Source organism: Neoarius graeffei, chromosome 20, assembly GCF_027579695.1.
Source record: "Neoarius graeffei isolate fNeoGra1 chromosome 20, fNeoGra1.pri, whole genome shotgun sequence".
Taxonomy (NCBI): domain Eukaryota; kingdom Metazoa; phylum Chordata; class Actinopteri; order Siluriformes; family Ariidae; genus Neoarius; species Neoarius graeffei.
Genome location: NC_083588.1, coordinates 16984741 through 17003369, shown reverse-complemented (window position 1 = coordinate 17003369; position 18629 = coordinate 16984741). Strand labels below are relative to the sequence as shown.

The 18629-nt window shown below is 42.4% G+C and overlaps 1 protein-coding gene across 3 annotated transcripts in view; it reads left to right on the top strand.

The window, feature by feature from the left end:
- Nucleotides 1–17746, top strand: part of LOC132868456 (sterile alpha motif domain-containing protein 9-like) — a 50199-nt gene extending 32453 nt beyond the window's left edge. For 2 of the 3 annotated variants that reach the window (XM_060901346.1, XM_060901345.1), the window contains exons 3-4: nucleotides 11944–11994; nucleotides 12083–17746. In XM_060901346.1, the coding sequence (XP_060757329.1) occupies nucleotides 11991–11994; nucleotides 12083–16674 (4596 nt within the window). In that variant the 5' untranslated portion in view covers nucleotides 11944–11990 and the 3' untranslated portion in view covers nucleotides 16675–17746. The remainder of the gene's footprint in view (nucleotides 1–11943; nucleotides 11995–12082) is intronic. The other variant, XM_060901347.1, reaches the window with a different exon arrangement.
- Nucleotides 17747–18629: the final 883 nt, after the last annotated feature.

The following is an 18629-nucleotide window of genomic DNA, read 5'->3' as shown; positions in this document are numbered from 1 at the left end:
AGGGCTGTGGTGATCATACTGAAACCAAGGATGAAGCGGTGATAGAAATTAGCGGACCCCAGGAAGCGTTGCAGTTCCTTTACGATGGTTGGTGCGAGCCAGGAGGTGACCGTAGAGACTTTGCTGTTGTCCATGCTTACTCATTCCTTGTTAAATCAGTGCAGAGGGAGCTCTGGTGGACATGAAATTTACATTTTTCTGCTTTAAACAGAGAGGTGGTTTTCTAATAATCGAGCGAGCACTGACCTAACGTGTTCATGGTGAGAACTTTCATCGGGGGAGTAGATCAGGATATCCTGTAAATACGCAAGTCACATAGCATCCCAGTATGTCTCCGAGGACGTTGTTGATCAGACATTGGAAGATACTGGGAGCACAAGAAAGTCCATAAGGCATTACACAATATTTGAAGTGCCCAGACGTCATACAAAAGGTGGTCTTCCACTCGTCACCCTCACAAATCCTTACCAAGTTATATGCGCTTCGAAGGTTCAGCTTGGTGAAGATTCGAGCTGACCTTAACTGTTCTAAGACTACGTTCAGACTGCACCCTGAAACGACCCATATCTGATTTTTTTGCCCATATGCGACCTGTATCCGATTTGTTATTGACAATCTGAACGACACAGATCCGATTTTTTCACATGCGACCCAGGCCGCTTGGATATATGGTCCTAAATCCGATGCATATCCGATATTTTCACATGTGACTGCAGTCTGACCGGACAGGTTGCATTCATGCGACCTACACGTCATCAACAAGAGACAAACGTCACTATTCTGCGTTGGCTAATCCCTCCTCTTTGGTGGAAAACAACAACATTTGTACAGTTTTCAGAATTTAAATAGACTTTTATAGAATTGATCAAGCTAATGGTGGATTTGGTAGGGACCTGGATGTTTATCTGTTAGCCTGATTAAATAAAACAGTTTCTATAACTGATTTATAACTTAAACCATCCTGTATTACAAGATTATAAGATTGTTCTGGAAATTTCCAGTAATTTGACACCTTCGGTCTCATTACTCTGCTGCCCACATTAATCAGATTATTCTGTGAGTTCCGCCGCCACCACAAAAACCACATCGCCAGGTCTCGCCTCATCTCCATAGCAAACTGCACTGGTGTTTATGCACCTTGAGCCAGCGCTGAGAGAAGTTGCAGAATTCAGCTGGCTATAAACAATCTAAATAAATATTTATAAAAATGTAGAAAAAGTTTATTAATATGACGAAATAAATATGTGCAAATTATTAAGCCTGAATTAAGAGTTTGGTAATACAGTGGCCATATCCCAAATGACTGCCTACTGAAGCTCGAGTGCACTATATAGAGTTTAAAAATCCATTACTTCCTAGTAACATGTAGTGCACTTATATAGAAATTAGAGAGACATTTAGGAGTCAACCCTCGTTACCAGGCTACACGTTTTCATTTCAGTTCAGAAACAAAAACACACACGAGACCTCACACTTTAACACTAACCAGATAATTAAACAAACAAAAAAAAGAAATCATTAAACTTGAAGAGTGTGCTTTTTTTTTGTTTACGTATTACGTAGATGTGCTTATTATGTGTCAATTTGCGCATGCGGGACACTTTTGGGTCGTTTTCCGTTCATATTGGAGATCGCATACAAGTCTCATATAATTGGTAATGTGAACGGCCTAACAAAAAAATCGGATTTCACAACAAATCGGATATGGGTCGTTTCAGGTTGCAGTCTGAACGTAGTGTAAGGCTGATGGTACTAAAGGAAGTGGGTAAAGGTATTTTACTGTGATCTGGTTTAAGACCTCAGTAATTGATGCATGGGTGAAGCCCCCCCCCCTTCTTCTCCAAAAAAAGAAACTCACTGAGGCTAGGGATGCAGATGGTCTAATGTACCCCTGTTGTAATGCTTCTTGTACATACTCCTCCATGGCAGCTTGCTCAGTGATGGACAGAGGATATATGTGATTACAAGGTGGTGTCGTGCCTGGGAGAAGGTCTATGGCACAGTCATAGGCTTGATGAAGGCATAGGCCACTTGTCTTACCCTTACTGAAAACTCCTCCAAGTTCATGATAACAGGAGGGAACAGTGTTGATGCCTCTTGGCGACAGGCTCTTTACAGATGTGGATGAAAGGGTGACTTGCAGAAGTTGTAAATGGTTCTAAAAGCAGGATATGGAGACCATTGTAGAATTTATCTGTGTTGCTAGGAGATTGTGAAGCTGGAGCCAAGGGAAACCCAGAATTATGGCAAGTTGTGCTGTGTGAGTGACTAGCAAGGGGATATGTTCAACATGAAGGGCCCCAATCTAGATTTCGAGAGGTGAAGTGCATGTTGTAATGAGCCCTTCACCGATGGGACCCCCATCAATGGCCTTGGGATTCACTGTTCACTGGAGCTCCTCCATGGGCAGGTTGTACCTCTGGTCAACCTATAGACTGATGAGGTTACCTTCTGCCCCAGAGTCTATGAAGTCAGAGAGAACATGGGTTGAGTCTGGGAGCTTTAACAGTATAACAAATCTTGAGAGAATGTGGTGTGTGAATTGGTTTGTGACTCACCGGGCTGGAGATACGGGTCTCTTTGCTGGGGGGAGCCTCCCTTCTAGGGTTAGGTGGGCGAACTGGGCACTTAGCCTGGTTCACTGCAATAAAAACACAACCCCTCATGACGTCTCCTGTCCTTCTCTGAGCATTGCAGGCGAGCATGGGAGACCTCCATTGAAGTCGGGGATTGTGGAATAGGTGGAAGAGCTGGCAAGGGTTGCAACAAGGGTCTGTTGCAAAGTAGATGATCTAAATGGATAGTCAAGTCGATGAGGGAGTAGAGAGTGAGTTGCTCGTCACAGCATGCCAGTTCGGTGAGAACCTTGGGGCGTAGTCCCTGTTGAAAAGTGGCCTTTAAGGCTGGCTTGTTCCACCCACTTCCTGCTGCCAGCATGCAGAACTCCAGGGCATATTCGGCCACTCTCCTCTCCCCCTGCCAGATTGTGAGTAGTTTTTCTCCTACTTCGACACCCTCAGGCTGATAATCAAAAACTCCATTTTAACAGTTCGATAAAATGGTCGTAAGAGGAGGTGTGTTCACCCCCACATGCCCAAACAGCTCTAGCCCACTTCATTGCCTTGCCTGTGAGGAGATTGAGGAATTGGGCAATTTTTTGCTCCTCTGTCGCAAAGTACCGTGAAGTAATTTGGTTGTGAAGTATAACAAACACTGAAGACGAAACCCTTTACAGTCCGAAACTTCTCCGGGGTACCTTTCTGGTCGAGAAACCATCATGGCAGCACTAGTGGAGGATGAGGGGGTGTGTCAGGATGGCCTGCGAGACAACAGCTGTTAACTGTGACATTCTGGTGTTAAGTTTGCTTAACATTTGCTGGTGCTCTCCTAACAATTGCCCCTGAGCATTGAGAGCAGTTTGCTTGGCTTCCTTTGCTGCATCCATTGCAGGTGAGGTATCCTATCAGGGTGCAAGCACTTATAGATGCAAACGCAGGAGAGAGCAGGTGCGTCACTAACTGTTAACCAACTCCAAAACAGCAATCAGAAGACGTAGTCGGAAACGGGCTAGGGTCAGTCGCTGTACAAACGGCGTGTCAAAGATTAGATGAGAAAACAGAGTCAAAGTAAACACAGGAAAAGTGGTCAAAGTCACAGGAGGTCAAAACTGGAAGAGAAGGCTTGGTGTGATCAGGTATGCAGACACAAAACAATACTTTGCAACTAGTGTCAGTGTTTACTGAGCTTATATAGGGAGGTGATTACTGGGGTAATGGGAAACAGGTGCACTTCTTAGTATTCGGGAGATGAGGGAGGCTGTGTCGCTTGGGAAGCATAGTCCGGAGAGGCCATGTTTGGAGGCTGCCCCATCAGCCAAACTGTTTGCACTGGCTTATGGCTATGCACCAGTGGTGGTTCTAGACCAAAATTACTAGGGGGGCCGAGGTGGGGCCAGTGTTTTTTCAGGGGGGCACATATGGACAAAACATGGCAATATTTAAGCGTTCAAAATGTTTAGTTTAGTTTATTTAAAACCAAAACAAAATACATTGAGCATAAATACAATGAGGTGGCACAGTGATGTAGTGGTTAGCGCTGTCGCCTCACAGCAAGAAGGTCCGGGTTCGAGCCCCGTGGCCGGCAAGGGCCTTTCTGTGCGGAGTTTGCATGTTCTCCCCGTGTCCGCGTGGGTTTCCTCCGGGTGCTCCGGTTTCCCCCACAGTCCAAAGACATGCAGGTTAGGTTAACTGGTGACTCTAAATTGACCGTAGGTGTGAATGTGAGTGTGAATGGTTGTCTGTGTCTATGTGTCAGCCCTGTGATGACCTGGCGACTTGTCCAGGGTGTACCCCGCCTTTCGCCCGTAGTCAGCTGGGATAGGCTCCAGCTTGCTTGCGACCCTGTAGAACAGGATAAAGCGGCTACAGATAATGAGATGAGATGAGATAAATACAATGAGATAAACATTCTGTCTCAATAGCCTAAACATAAAATAAATTGTGCTCAATAAATCTTAAAACCATGTTTCTCTTTTTTGTACAATAAGATTTCTATTTTTGCATACAATGAATCTTTTCTTCAGATGTGGCTACACTGGAGTGTCGTCCAAGCACTTGCTGATATCTGGAGAAAGATGAATACAGTAAATATGAGAGTGCTACTGAGAACAACATTTATTTATCATTATTCATTTATTAATTTATTATTATATCTATTATTTATATTTTATATTTATTAATTATTATTCAGACTTCACACTTTCAGGGTAGGCTATATGAATTGTAGGCCAACACTGCTCACACACATGCATTTGTTCAACATCACAAACCTGATGGTGCTGTACTTGATATGCATGGTGAATCTGGTTGTCCCAATGACTCGTTGGGTTGTCCCTCATTCTGTCCCTCAATCTGATCCTGAATGTCTTCATCCTCACTCTCAGATTGCCTTTCAGATGCCTCACTTTCCACCTCTCCAACCACCACCTCTGGCTCTCTCTCCACCTCTGGCTCTCTCTCCTCTTTCATAATCTTCATCTTCCTTACTCTCTCTATGTTGCTTTTTGCCAACAGGAGCAAAAAAGGACATAATGTCCTTCTTGCTCCTTTCCATGATGATAGCCTACAGTAGGCCTATACTAAAAAGTAAACGGAGAGGAATGTAGCCTCTACATATCACAAGGCCATTCGAGTTTTACAAGAAGGTTAAACATTGTCGGTTGTTTTACCCATTTCCCAAAAATATTAAGTTAGGCTACTTATTGCTGTGCAACGCACTTTTAAGAAAGCGCAATAAAACGGATTTATTATTGTAGTGAACAACAACAGTAAAACACGGATATGTGCAAACACTGATGTTACAAAATTGAATAATTTTCCTTACCTTCGCCCCTTTGCAATAGCCTAGTTCTTGCAGGGCTGCAGCTGTTATCTCTCACGTCCGAAGTTTACAATTCGCGCTGCTGCTGATCTTTCTGCTGCAGGTAACAGTGTGCGTGTAGCGCTTTAAGGAGTCCGTGTAGAACACTCTGTCATGTCAGTTCCGATCTTCGAGCCAGCGCACGTCAAAATTAATAAAGCTTATTATCTGTTCAGCACAGGGGCCACAACAGGGGCCAGGAGCAATTTTACAGGGGCACTGGCCCCCCCTGGCCCCCGTTTAAAACCGCCTATGCTATGCACAGAGCAGCGGTCTTCCTTTTATTTAGCAGCATTTCATTTGTCTTAATTGAAAGACTGTTCTTATTTGTCCTAATTTATGGATTTGTTTTGACTTGCTTTCTTTTCTTCATATTTGCTGATTTTTAAATTAATGCCATTAATATGATGAAATGACTGGGTTTCAAAAAATGTTCATTAAATTTGTGCATGTAATTGTAATACAAGGATTTAGCATGATGATATTCTTAGTCCCTGACCTAGTGAACAAACCATGATATATTTTTGAAAAAGGCTACACAGGAGTTTTGTAAATCACTCTGGATAAGGGTGTCTGCTAAATGCTGTAAATGTAAACAAATGGCAGTTTAAGCTGTATATACACTCCGTATAAACGTGCAATAATCCATGCAAATTATTTGATTTGAAGCAGATCAGCTGAAGTTTACTGAAGTTAGTCTTTGTATGCACAAATAGGATACAAAAGTTTTTCTGAAATTACAAGATTTTCATAAACACCAAAATATCTTGTGTAAATGTTCATATGAATGATTTACAAATAAATCCATTTGTATCCAGCTTGATAATGTCAGATTGCAGGCATTTACGGACGCAATTGCAGGAGAGAGCGGGTGCGTCGCAAACTGGTGAATAAAGCCAAGTAGTGAGACGAGAATTGAGGTCAGGTTCGTGCAAAAAAGGTTGGTCAATATGCAATCAGTGTCGTAGGAAAACCAGAGTGTCTCAAAGTTGGTAAATATGTAGCGGGAGTCAGAATACACTAGAGTCAGGTCAAAGAAACTGAACAGCTCGGTATGATCAGGTATGAGAACACAAAACGATACTTTGCAACACGCTGGCGTGTTTGGCATGCTTATATAGGGACAGTGATTAGAAACAGGCATACTCCCAATCAGAGTTCAGGAGAGGGAGGGCACTGTGGTGCTTGGGAGTTGTAGTCCGTGGCAGCCATGTTTGAAGGCTACCATGAACCTACACAGTCACTGACAGATAAATGAGCCCCACTGTTCTATGAGTAAGAGCAACAAGAAAGATGATGAAAAAGTAAATATGAATGAATCAATCAATAACAATTATTTTCCTCACTCATGTAGTCTGATTTTGGTAGAAAGATCTTTTAATTTTGCTGAAATGTCCATAAAATAGCACTCCAATAACAACCCAAAACTCAAAAAAGTTAATTTCATTCATACTACTGAATAGCAGGATGAATTGTATGAATTGTTCATAATTCAAGAATCTACAGTGGATAATAAATAAATAAATAAATAGGAAAAAAAAGTGTACACACCCTATTAAAACGATAGGTTTTTCTGATGTAAGAAAAAATGAGACCACGATAAATAATTTCAAAACTTTTCCCACCTTTAATGTGACCTATAACCTGTACAATTGAAAAAACAAACAAATCTGTTAGGGGGAAAAAACATAAACGTACAATAAGCTGGTTGTATAAGTATGCACACCCTTAAACTAATACTTTGTTGAAGCCCCTTTTGATTTAATTACAGTATTCAGCCTTTTTGGGTTGGAGTCTATCAGCCTGCCACACCTAGACTTGGCAATATTTGCCCACTCATCTTTGCAAAAGTGCTCCAGATCTGTCAGATTGCGAGGGCATCTCTTGTGCACAGCCCTCTTCAGGTCACCCCACAGATTTTCAATTGGATTTAGGTCTGGGCTCTGGCTGGGCCATTCCAAAACTTTTTTGGGGTCATTGTCATGCTGAAGGATGAAATTCTTCTTCAGCTTTCTAGCAGACACCTGAAGGTTTTGTGCCAAAATTGACTGGTATTTAGAACTGTTCATAATTCCCTCCACGTTGACTAAAGATCCTGTTCCAGCTGAAGAAAAACAACCCCGAAACATGATGCTGCCACCACCATGCTTCACTGTGGGTATAGTGTTCTTTTGATGATGCGCAGTGGTGTTTTTGAGCCAAACATACCTTTTGGAATTGTGGCCAAAAAGTTCAACCTTGGTTTCATTAGACCACAACACATTTTCCCACATGCTTTTGGGACAGTTGATTTTTTTTTTTCTCCAAAAATTTAGCCAGGTCTGGATGTTTTTCTTTGACCCTACCCCATAGTCCAGACATATGGAGAATATGGGAGATCATTGTCACATATAGTACACAACCAGTACTTGTCAGAAATTCCTGCAGCTCCTTCAGTGTTGCTGTAGGCCTCTTGGCAGCATCCCTGACCAGTTTTCATCTTGTCTTTTCATCGATTTTGGAGGGACGTCCAATTCTCTGTCATGTCACTGTTGTCCTGTATTTTGTCCACTTCTTGATGACTGTCTTCACTGTGCTCCATGGTATATCTAATGTCATGGAAATTTTTTCGTACCCTTCTCCTGACTGATACCTTTCAACAATGAGATCCCTTTGATGCTTTGTAAGCTCTCTGTGAACACTGGCTTTTGCTGGAGGATGCAACTGAGTAAATGTCTGAACTTTATTTGGGGTTAATCAGAGTCATTTTAACTGATGGCAGGTGTGAACCCAAAAAGACTGAATGCTGTAATTAAATCAAAAGGTGCTTCAACAAAGTATTAGTTTAAGGTTGTGCACACTTCTGCAACCAGTTTATTGTACTTTTTTTTATGTTTTTCCCCTTAACAGATTTGTTTGTTTTTCAATTGTATTGTACAGGTTATAGGTCACATTAAAAGGTGGGAAAAGTTTTTAAATTATCGTAGTCTCTTTTTTTTTTAAACACATCAGAAAAACCTATCATTTTAACGGGGGGTGTAAACTTTTTATATCCACTGTAGCTGATGAACTGATCATTAATTAGTTATGATGTTGGATGGAGCATGGATTTAGTTCATTACTGTCACCTCAAAAATGTAAAAGATAACTTTTATATAACCACGTTTATACTTTACGTATACTGTGGGTGGTAAAAGAGAGCAACTGAACTTGCTTGAAGATTCTTGAAGACGTTTCACCTCTCATCCGAAAGGCTTCTTCAGTTCTGTCTGACTGGTAGGGAGCATCAGGTATTTATCCTCTCATGGATGAAAAGCTCATCTAAGGTGTCATTGAGTCATCCTGTTGGTGTGGGTCACTGGGGGCTGGTTGTGAACGGCCTCGAGAGTCGTTAGGATGATCAATGGAATGCCGATTCTCTCTGTCCTCCTGTGAGTCACTGAAAACAGCTGGGTTTTGGTGTGCATTCAGTTGTCTGGGAAGTGTGCCAAGGACTGCATTGTAGGTGGCTGATAAATGATGTCTTAGACCCCCACCTCTGTTCAGTGATGGCCGTTCCAGGTTGACAAAAATGGCTTCTTTAACTCCTCGCTCATACCAACGATCCTCTCTGGCTAAAATGCGTACGTTGCAATCCTGAAATGAGTGTCCTTTGTTGTTAAGATGAAGGTAGACAGCAGAGTCCTGGCCTGAAGAACTGGCTCTCCTGTGTTGAGCCATGCGCCTGTGAAGTGGTTGCTTTGTCTCCCCAATATACGAGTCCGTGCAATCCTCACTGCACTGAATGGCATACACTACATTGTCCTGTTTGTGTCTGGGTATTCTGTCCTTAGGGTGGACCAGTTTCTGCTTCAGAGTGTTACTGGGTCTGAAATGTACCGGAATGTTGTATTTGTAGAAGATCCTCCTGAGTTTCTCAGATAGACCAGAAATGTAGGGAATGACAATGTTCTTGCGTTTGTTCCTGTTATCCTCCTTGTCCGTTCTGTTCCTTTTTCTGCTCTTGAGGAAAGACCAGTTGGGATACCCGCAGTTCTGAAGTGCTTTCTTGATGTGATTCTGCTCCTTCTCTTTTCCCTCAATCGTTGTAGGGATAATTCTGAGCCCTGTGTTGCAAGGTTCTAATGAACCCCAATTTGTGTTCCAGTGGGTGGTGAGAGTCAAAGAGTAGGTACTGGTCTGTGTGTGTGGGTTTCTGGTAGACCTCGATGCTCAGGCTTCTGTCTTGTCTAATGTGTACATCACAATCCAAGAAGGCTAGATTATTCCCACTGACGTCCTCCCGAGTGAAGTTGATGTTAATATCCACTGCATTGATGTGCTTAGAGAAGGCTTCCACCTCATGGGTTTTGATTTTAACCCAGGTGTCATCCACATATCTGAACCAGTGGCTGGGAGCAACTCCTGAAAAAGTGGTCAAAGCTTTATGTTCCACTTCCTCCATGTAAAGATTGGCCACAATAGGGGATACCAGTGAGCCCATGGCGCATCCATGCTTCTGTCTGTAGAAACTTTCATTAAACTGGAAATAAGTGGTAGTCAGGCAGAGGTCAAGCAGGGTGCAAATCTGGTCCGTGGCGAGGTTCATTCTATCCAATGAGGTGCTGTCTCGAAGGAGTCGTTTTCTAACAGATTCAACTGCTTCTGTGGTGGGAATGCAGGTGAACAGAGAAGTGACGTCGTAGGAAACCATGGTTTCATCTGAGTCTAGTTTGAGGTCCGCAACTTTAGTAGCAAAATCTTGGGAGTTTTTGACGTGATGTGGCGTATTCCCAACGAGAGGAGCCAGGATGGTGGCTAGGTATTTGCCAATGTTGTAAGTAACAGAGTTTATACTGCTGATGATAGGTCTGAGTGGAGCTCCTTCCTTGTGAATCTTGGGGAGTCCGTATATGAGAGGAACGGCTTCCCCAGGGTACAATCTGTAGTACAGGGATCAGTTGATGGCTTGGTCCTTTTCTAGTTGTTGCAGGCAGCTAACAACTTTCTTTTTGTAACAACTTGTGGGGTCCCGCCTCAAGGTTTCATAGGTGGTAGTGTCGCTGAGGAGACTGGTCATCCTGGAGTGGTAGTCCGCTGTGTTTAGCAACACTGTGCATCTCCCTTTGTCAGCAGGAAGGATGGTGATGTTCCGGTCTCTTTGAAGCAATGTAAGAGCCCTCCTTTCTTGGATGGTGAGGTTGGAGGGGGGTGCTTTCGCACTGGACAGAGCAGCTGAGGACTCGTATATTGGGGAGACAAAACAACCGCTTCACAGGCGCATGGCTCAACACAGGAGAGCCAGTTCCTCAGGCCAGGACTCTGCTGTCTACCTTCATCTTAACAACAAAGGACACTCATTTCAGGATTGCAACGTACGCATTTTAGCCAGAGAGGATCGTTGGTATGAGCGAGGAGTTAAAGAAGCCATTTTTGTCAACCTGGAACGGCCATCACTGAACAGAGGTGGGGGTCTAAGACATCATTTATCAGCCACCTACAATGCAGTCCTTGGCACACTTCCCAAACAACTGAATGCACACCAAAACCCAGCTGTTTTCAGTGACTCACAGGAGGACAGAGAGAATCAGCATTCCATTGATCACCCTAATGGGCAATCCATTGATCATCCTAACGACTCTCGAGGCCGTTCACAACCAGCCCCCAGTGACCCACACCAACAGGATGACTCACTCAGTACGTTTACATGCACATCCAAATCGAGCTGCTGTCGGTAATCGAGCAAAGGGTCCCAGCAGGGGTGCCAGAGAAATCCAATCCTACATGCACACAAGGGAATCGAGCTATTGTGTGAGGTACATTGTGCACCCGAGCCACAGGTGGCGCTACACGCCCCATCGTGTTGGTACACTTCCGGTTGTCGTCATGAAGAGCTATTCAAGAGTATAAACAAAGTTATCAGTTCCGTGTTCACAAGAAGAGTGTTTGTAGTTTGTATGTATGAACAGAAGTGTTCCTAATAAAGTGGGCGGCTAAGGTGACGTGTCATGCCGACCGAGGCTGGTTTTTTTTTTCTTTTTTTTTTTCGACCGAGGCTGTTGTGTTTCCCGCTTGTGGTCTCGTCACTCGTCACTTCCGGAAGGGGCAGTGCTGAAGTAAGTAGCTGGACTACGTAGCTCGATAGGGTATACATGCACTAAGTAGCTCGGCAAAAATCGCACAATCTAGGTCGTGTAGCTCGATTACGAGAAATCAAGTTCGGTTCAATTTCAGCCTAGCTAAGGTGTTTCCATGCCATTTAGAACTTCGATTTCAGTCGAGCAATGGCAGAAATTCGATTTTCTCTATGTGCATGTAAACGCACTGAATGACACCTTAGATGAGCTTTTCATCCATGAGAGGATACATACCTGATGCTCCCTACCAGTCAGACAGAACTGAAGAAGCCTTTCGGATGAGAGGTGAAACGTCTTCAAGAATCTTCAAGCAAGTCCAGTTGCTCTCTTTTACCACCCACAGTTTACCATGACCTGGATGACTGAGAATCTTCACAGACATACTTTACGTATATAACTGTATACTAATCGAGTATGTATTATATTTTAGGTGCCATGAGATGAAGCCTGGAGCATAGTGACTGTGCAAAAGACATAATGGGCAAGTATTAAGTTCTGAGAAAACACACATTTCTTGCCAATTATTTTTTCCAGACCTTGTTATGATTTGATTTATTACTTCCCTACAGAAGACCTTAAAAGCACTCCAGTTGAAAAATGGACAGAGTCCATGGTAAGCAAATGGTTAACCTCAATAGGAGTGAAAGAAACTTACGTTAAAAAACTTAACGAAGAGGAAGTAGATGGCCGAGTCCTCATTGAAATCACAGAGGATTTTTTGAAAAACGAGACTGGAATGAAATCTGGCCAAGCACATTTGATAATTGCGCAAAGAAATAAGTTAGTTAGTACTGTACAAAAGGCTCAGAAGCAGAAGGATAATGCACACGAAAGGACTGCTAAAAATGATGATCAAGGAGCCACATCTATCAAGACTAACTCAATAACCAGCAGTCCACAGAAAGGAGAGGACAAAGAGGATTCAGTGATTGTTCCAACAACAAAAAGGGATTCAAAGCCACGATCTTTTGGTAAAGAGGGCATTGACTACATGTATGTGAAGCACAATGTTCTATACCCTGAAACAGGTGTCATTGATCTTATAACACCATGTCATGAGTACAAGGCATTTACTACTGCTGCTAATTTAGACCGCCAAAGACTTCAAGCAAAGCTGGCAAGGGAAGTTTTAAAATTTGCCATGGGATGCGTAAACATTAGATCAAATGGTACAATACACTTTGGTATAATGGACAGCAAGGAAAATTCTGGCCATGTGCATGGTGAAATCATTGGCATTCCCATTAAGGAAAAAGACATGTATGTTGATGCACTGGATCATATTGAAAGGAGTTTCAAGCTCACTTCTGATCGTGACCTGGTCAGGCAGTGTATTCGACCACCTGAGTTCATTCGGGTTTTTGACCCAAATAGCAAAGTTGAACGCTACGTAGTTGAATTTGACATTGTACCCTCTGTGAGTATAGTGAGGAATAGGGTTTTTTCTGTCCAGTTGCCCAACTTCAAAGAGAAGACCAATAAAGTTGAGTTTGAAAAAGAAACAATTTACCGCAGAGTTGGCTCCAAAACAGAACCAGTTCTTGAAGCAAGTGAATTTTATCAGGCAGTCCATATCAGAGATGCTCAAAGAGAAAAAGCAGAGCAAGCACACAGTTTCACAGGCCCAGGCCTTTGCCAAGATCTTGGAAGAAAACTCATCATGCTTGTAACAAGTGGGAAGAAACTAATGGAAAAGGAGAAATGGTACATACTCGTCACCAACACATTTTCAAAGGAAGATCTAAAACACATTGATTTCTTACTAAACATGAAGTTATTCTGTGTGTTTGACTTTGACCCAGATTCCATGGTGTCTGGGTTATGTCATGAATATGTTAAGCACCATGCTGTGAACCTTCATTTCATGCATGACTACAAAAAGTCAAATGATGTGAGCATCAGAGAATTTGAGAACCACCTCCACTTGTTTGAACAAATAAGCTGGATATTTTGTAATGGACGAAGTGATTTCAAAGGTAATGAGCTGCCTTGTGATGAAAATACTTGGTCTAAGACAAGGAGGACATTCCTCAAGGATTGCGTTGCATGGATCTGCAAGGATATCTTGCCCAAAGGAACCTTTCTTGTGATCTTCCTTCTTACTTCTCCTGTTGAGACACCTCTTCTGAACACATTCTATGAGTTTTTCACCGACATGGAAGGTCATGAAGACATCATATGCATCTCAGAATCAGCGGAGAACTTTAAAAAATGGCAGGCGTTTGCTCTTGGATCCTGTGACAACGAAACTGTAAACACTTCAAGTGTTGTAGGGATGAAAATTAGCCACATCAATGCAACTCTCCAGAGCATCCAGACCAATACCACTCGTACAACCAAGCACTTAGCTGTTTATGTCAAAGGAGAATGCCGTCTTGAGACATGTGAGGAGGAAAGGATGTGTTCCTTGGAGATTTTAGGTGTCAACCAGTGTGAGGACTCCAGCCTCGAATACATTGAATCAGAGAAAGAAAAAATAGAGAGAGAGTTTTACCTTGGAGGAAAAGTGACATGGATGAACTTTTGGCTTGCAGAGAAAAATTTTGTTGGGGAGATGATTCAAAGAGATGCCTACAGTGAAGTGACCAGACGTCTGGGAGACATTCTTAAATGGAGTTTAGATCAGATGCCCATTGATAACATCAACATATACCATCATCCGGGCAGTGGTGGAAGTACAGTAGCAAGGCAGGTTCTTTGGAACCAAAGAAAGGAGCTAAGGTGTGCAGTGGTGAAACCATCTTACTCTGCTGGCACAGTTGCAGAACATGCTGTTAAACTTCGGGAATATGAAGAAAAGGATCCACAGAAGTGCCTACCTGTACTCTTACTTATAGAGGATTGTGACAAAGAGTATTTGGAAGACTTGAAGAATGAATTAGGAGTAGCTGTCTACACCAAGAAAATTGGACAGGGAATACCATGCTTCATTCTCCTCAGCTGCAGACGATCCCACACTCCAGAGGACCTGTGCAAGGGGTCACCACTATTGAATGTCTCTGTGACTCACAAACTTTCAGCAGAAGAGAAAAGAAAATTTGCAGGTAAACGGAAAAAACTTGAGCAATGTTTCCAGCCGGAGTTCATCCTGACATTCATCTTGATGAGTGAGGAATTTGAACGTCAGACCATTGCCAAATATGTAGAGAAGTTTGTATTGCATTTACTCCAAGACATTGATCATGCAACTGTCGTTACCCAACTCATTCGCTATGTAGCTTTGCTCAACACCTATGTTCAGAACTCTTTCATTTCTCAGTCACACTGTGAAGCCCTTCTTGACTTATCTATCCGTGTGGACAGATTTCAACAACATGCATTTGAGCATTCTCTGAGTGAGCAGGCCAAACTGGTCTTTATACATTTGAGAGATGAAAGGACCAACATTAAATCTATCAGAATCATTCATCCACTAGTTGCTAAGGAAATTCTCCATCAGCTTTTGGGTCACCACCAACAAAGTGACCTTGCACTTGCTCTTCTCCATGATGAAGTACTTTTTGAACACAGATTTGGTAGAGATGAGTACATGACGATCCTTCGTGCATTGTTCATGAGACGCTGCAGGATTAGCAAAGGTGATGAATCGGACAGCTTTTTCTCTCCCCTCATTGAACGTGTAAGAGAAAAGGAAACGCCAGAAAAAGCAATTGAGCTTCTCAATGAAGCATATAAAAGATTCAACAAGGATGCATTATTTGCTCAGCAACTAGCTCGTCTCTGTTGCAGACACGAAAGATTTGAAGAGGCAGAACGTTGGGCATACATTGCAGCAAATAAAATGCCTAACAACTCCTACATTCTTGACACCAAAGGCCAGGTGTACAGAAGATGGTTCACAAAAAAATGCAAAGCCATAGACGAGATTCGCAAAACGGCAAACAACACAGCTGATGCCATTGAAACGGCACTTAAAGCAATCGAATGCTTCCAAGAATGTGCGAAGGCAGCAGTTGCGGACACTGAATCAATGAACAATGCAGGATCTTTTGCAGTCGTAGAGGTGGGATGCGGCTTGTTAAAGCTAATATCTTCACTTCGTGTGTTTTCAAACAAGACTGATGGTCATTCTGAATGCCTGAAATACCTTCTTACAGACTACATTCCCAAAGATGTTGAAAAGCCATGGGAACACTTTCACTGCCAACTCAAAAGACTCCAAGGCACAATGCGGGCAGCACTGGAGTGGATATCAGAAGACTTGAGTTATTTCCAGACAGACCTAAATACAGATGAGGACGAAACCTCTATAAGCTGTGAGATGACAGTAATTCACCCAAAGCATTGGTTGGTAACCAAGTCTTCCGTTTATGGCAAGTTTTTCAGTGAAGCTTCACTCAGCACAGTGCCTACCCATTTGCCGTCTAATCCAGCTACATTGACTCCCTTCACAAAACGCATGATTATTTGCAAGCTTGGTGGGGGAAACTTCACAACAATCTTTTCCATACTTGACCAGAAAGACAAGGTAAAAATTTTGGAGGACATCATTTCACTGTATCCAAAGAATCCAGTGGGTGCCAAAATGTGTCAAGAAGAGCTTGTCAACTACATAGCATCACATTTTGCTTTAAGTGCAGTCTCAGACACGTCACCGAGACTGGCTGCCCTAAGTGATCTGCAAAAACTCAGCAACCTTTTTCCTCATGACTTGTCAAGATGCCTGTCAAGCGCTCTGTTCTTATACATCATCTTGTTTTGGCCAGAGGAGCATGACCCTGAAAAGGAATACAAATTTGAAAAAATTTTGTCTGCCCTCGAATTCCTCCAGCGAACATACTGGACCAGAATGAAGGATATCCCTCATAGACGGAGGAGGATTTACACCCACTTCTTCCTGGGAAATGGAGTTGGATATGGTAAATTTGTCCACAAGAGTCAAATTGAAAACATCACAAAACTTTCCTCAGTTTCAGAAAGGCGTATGAAATGGTTCAGAGGGGAATTGTGGAAAGCGCCAGAAATCGCTGGAGTACTCAAACGTGTGACTGGCTGGACCGAGAATGGAAATGTGTACCTTGAGGGCCCCAAGATGAAAAAGTTCCCAGTTCATGCTCTTTATATACACTCCGTGCCTCATGGCAATGAGAACGTCACATTCTATCTTGGCTTCACATTCAGAGGTCCTGTAGCATACAACGTCACAGTAAAAAATGAGTGAAATTGAAATTCTAATCCAACATTTATCTGAAAAACAAGGAAATGAACAAACCCATTGTAATTAACTGACGATGAGGATATTTCCACAATGTTTAAGCAAAACAATGACATACAAGCAAACTAAACTCTTAATAATAGACGTGGAATTTTGGTAATATTTTAACGTCAATATCGGGTCAAAAATGTTTTACTTCATTCCATGATGCATGGGAAAAAGTTCCTTTTAATATTCTTGAAAATGAGTTGTGCAAAAGAGTTGTCAGGGTTTAGGAAGATTCTGTATTATAAGCACTTTGAGAGAACCATGATTGGTCCTTTGAACAAAGCACTTAACCATCAACTGTTCAGCAATAGATTTGAAAAGGATGCTCGGGACTAGAATCAAGTATCTTAATATATGTGCTTATTCTGTCTGTTGATACAATAGTATTATATTTTCTAGGTTTTTTTGTAGTCTTGCTTACATTGTTGATGTCATTAATGTTGTACCTCTATATTAAGTAATATATATGCTTATTGTGACTGAGAAACATTTACATTCTGAAAAGTGTACTTTTTACAAATATTCTTTAAACTGTATCATTTGGTGGTGATGACTATATCGATCAGTGATCTTCAGCACTTATTTTTTTCGAGGACTTTTCTTGCATTTGTGTCTTAAAACATGATGGGTAACCCTCAAAAATGCAGCATTTAAACTTGAAACATTATTATTTTTATTGTTCATCACACTTGCTATTGTCATATACTAAGGAGGAAATATGTAGTTTTATTGCAGATTACACTACCGTTCAAAAGTTTGGGGTCACTTTGTAATTTCCTTATTTTTGAAAGAAAAGCACTGTTCTTTTCAATGCAGATCACTTTAAACTAATCAGAAATACACTCTATAGAGGGATCCCGCATGACGTCACCGCGCCGCGAGATTTCGGTAGTCGCCATATTGGAAGACCAAGTACACATCTATGCAAGTACATATATACATAAAACAAACTACACCTGAAATGTAGCCAGGGCCGGTTCTGCCCTAATCTGGACCCGGGTGCAACATCGCGCAACACCCCCCCCCCACCCCACCCCCCCCCCAAAAAAAAAAAAAACAACACACCAGTCTAAATCAGGACAACCAGTGTTCGAACTACGGGGGTACTCGGGGGATCCGAGATCCCCTGAAACAGACATGAGATCCCTTGAAAACATGATTTGGGAAATGTTGGGGGGTCTCTAAAATATTGGCAAAATGATGTTTATTGACATAGCAATCGTGTGTAACGGGAAGCATTTGCATATCCGAAGTGTTGTGTTTACATCAAAGATAAAATAAACCGATATGACAACGACTGCTGCTGCCAGGTTGGTTGTTGAGTAGCCTGACTGTTTTTTTGTTCTTGCGTGTGGTATCATTGTTGACGCGAGGTTGTTTTTTGAACATGCCAATGCGGACACGATTTCCCCTGATGAGTTATGACTTCAGACGCGATGCGTGTGTGGAGGTGTGGAGTCCGCGTGATATGTGCGTAAGATAGGCTTCTCATGTGTTTGGAGATCCACGCTCTGAGACAAGCGCAAGCACCCCCCAGGGAAAAAAAGGGACCCCCCGAAAATATCGGCATAGTTCGAACACTGAGGACAACCATCACATAACTATAACTATAAACATTTTAGATAAACTATTTTAACTAAATGGGCTATAATAAATAAGCCTGCAGGCAGCCACGGCAGGCTGCCTCAGAAAAGTAACCATTCAATGACACAACTGAAAGCCTGCAGCCACGGCGGGCTGCCTCAGAAAAGTAACCATTCAATGACAACTGAAAGTCTGCAGCCACGGCGGGCTGCCTCAGAAAAGTAACCATTTGTCCTACCTTAAAACTCATTTTGCATTTTCTGCCTCCTTTTTTGTATTTTCGACCCTGCGTTTATTTTCTTTCCTTTTCTGAAAACCCGATTTGTGTC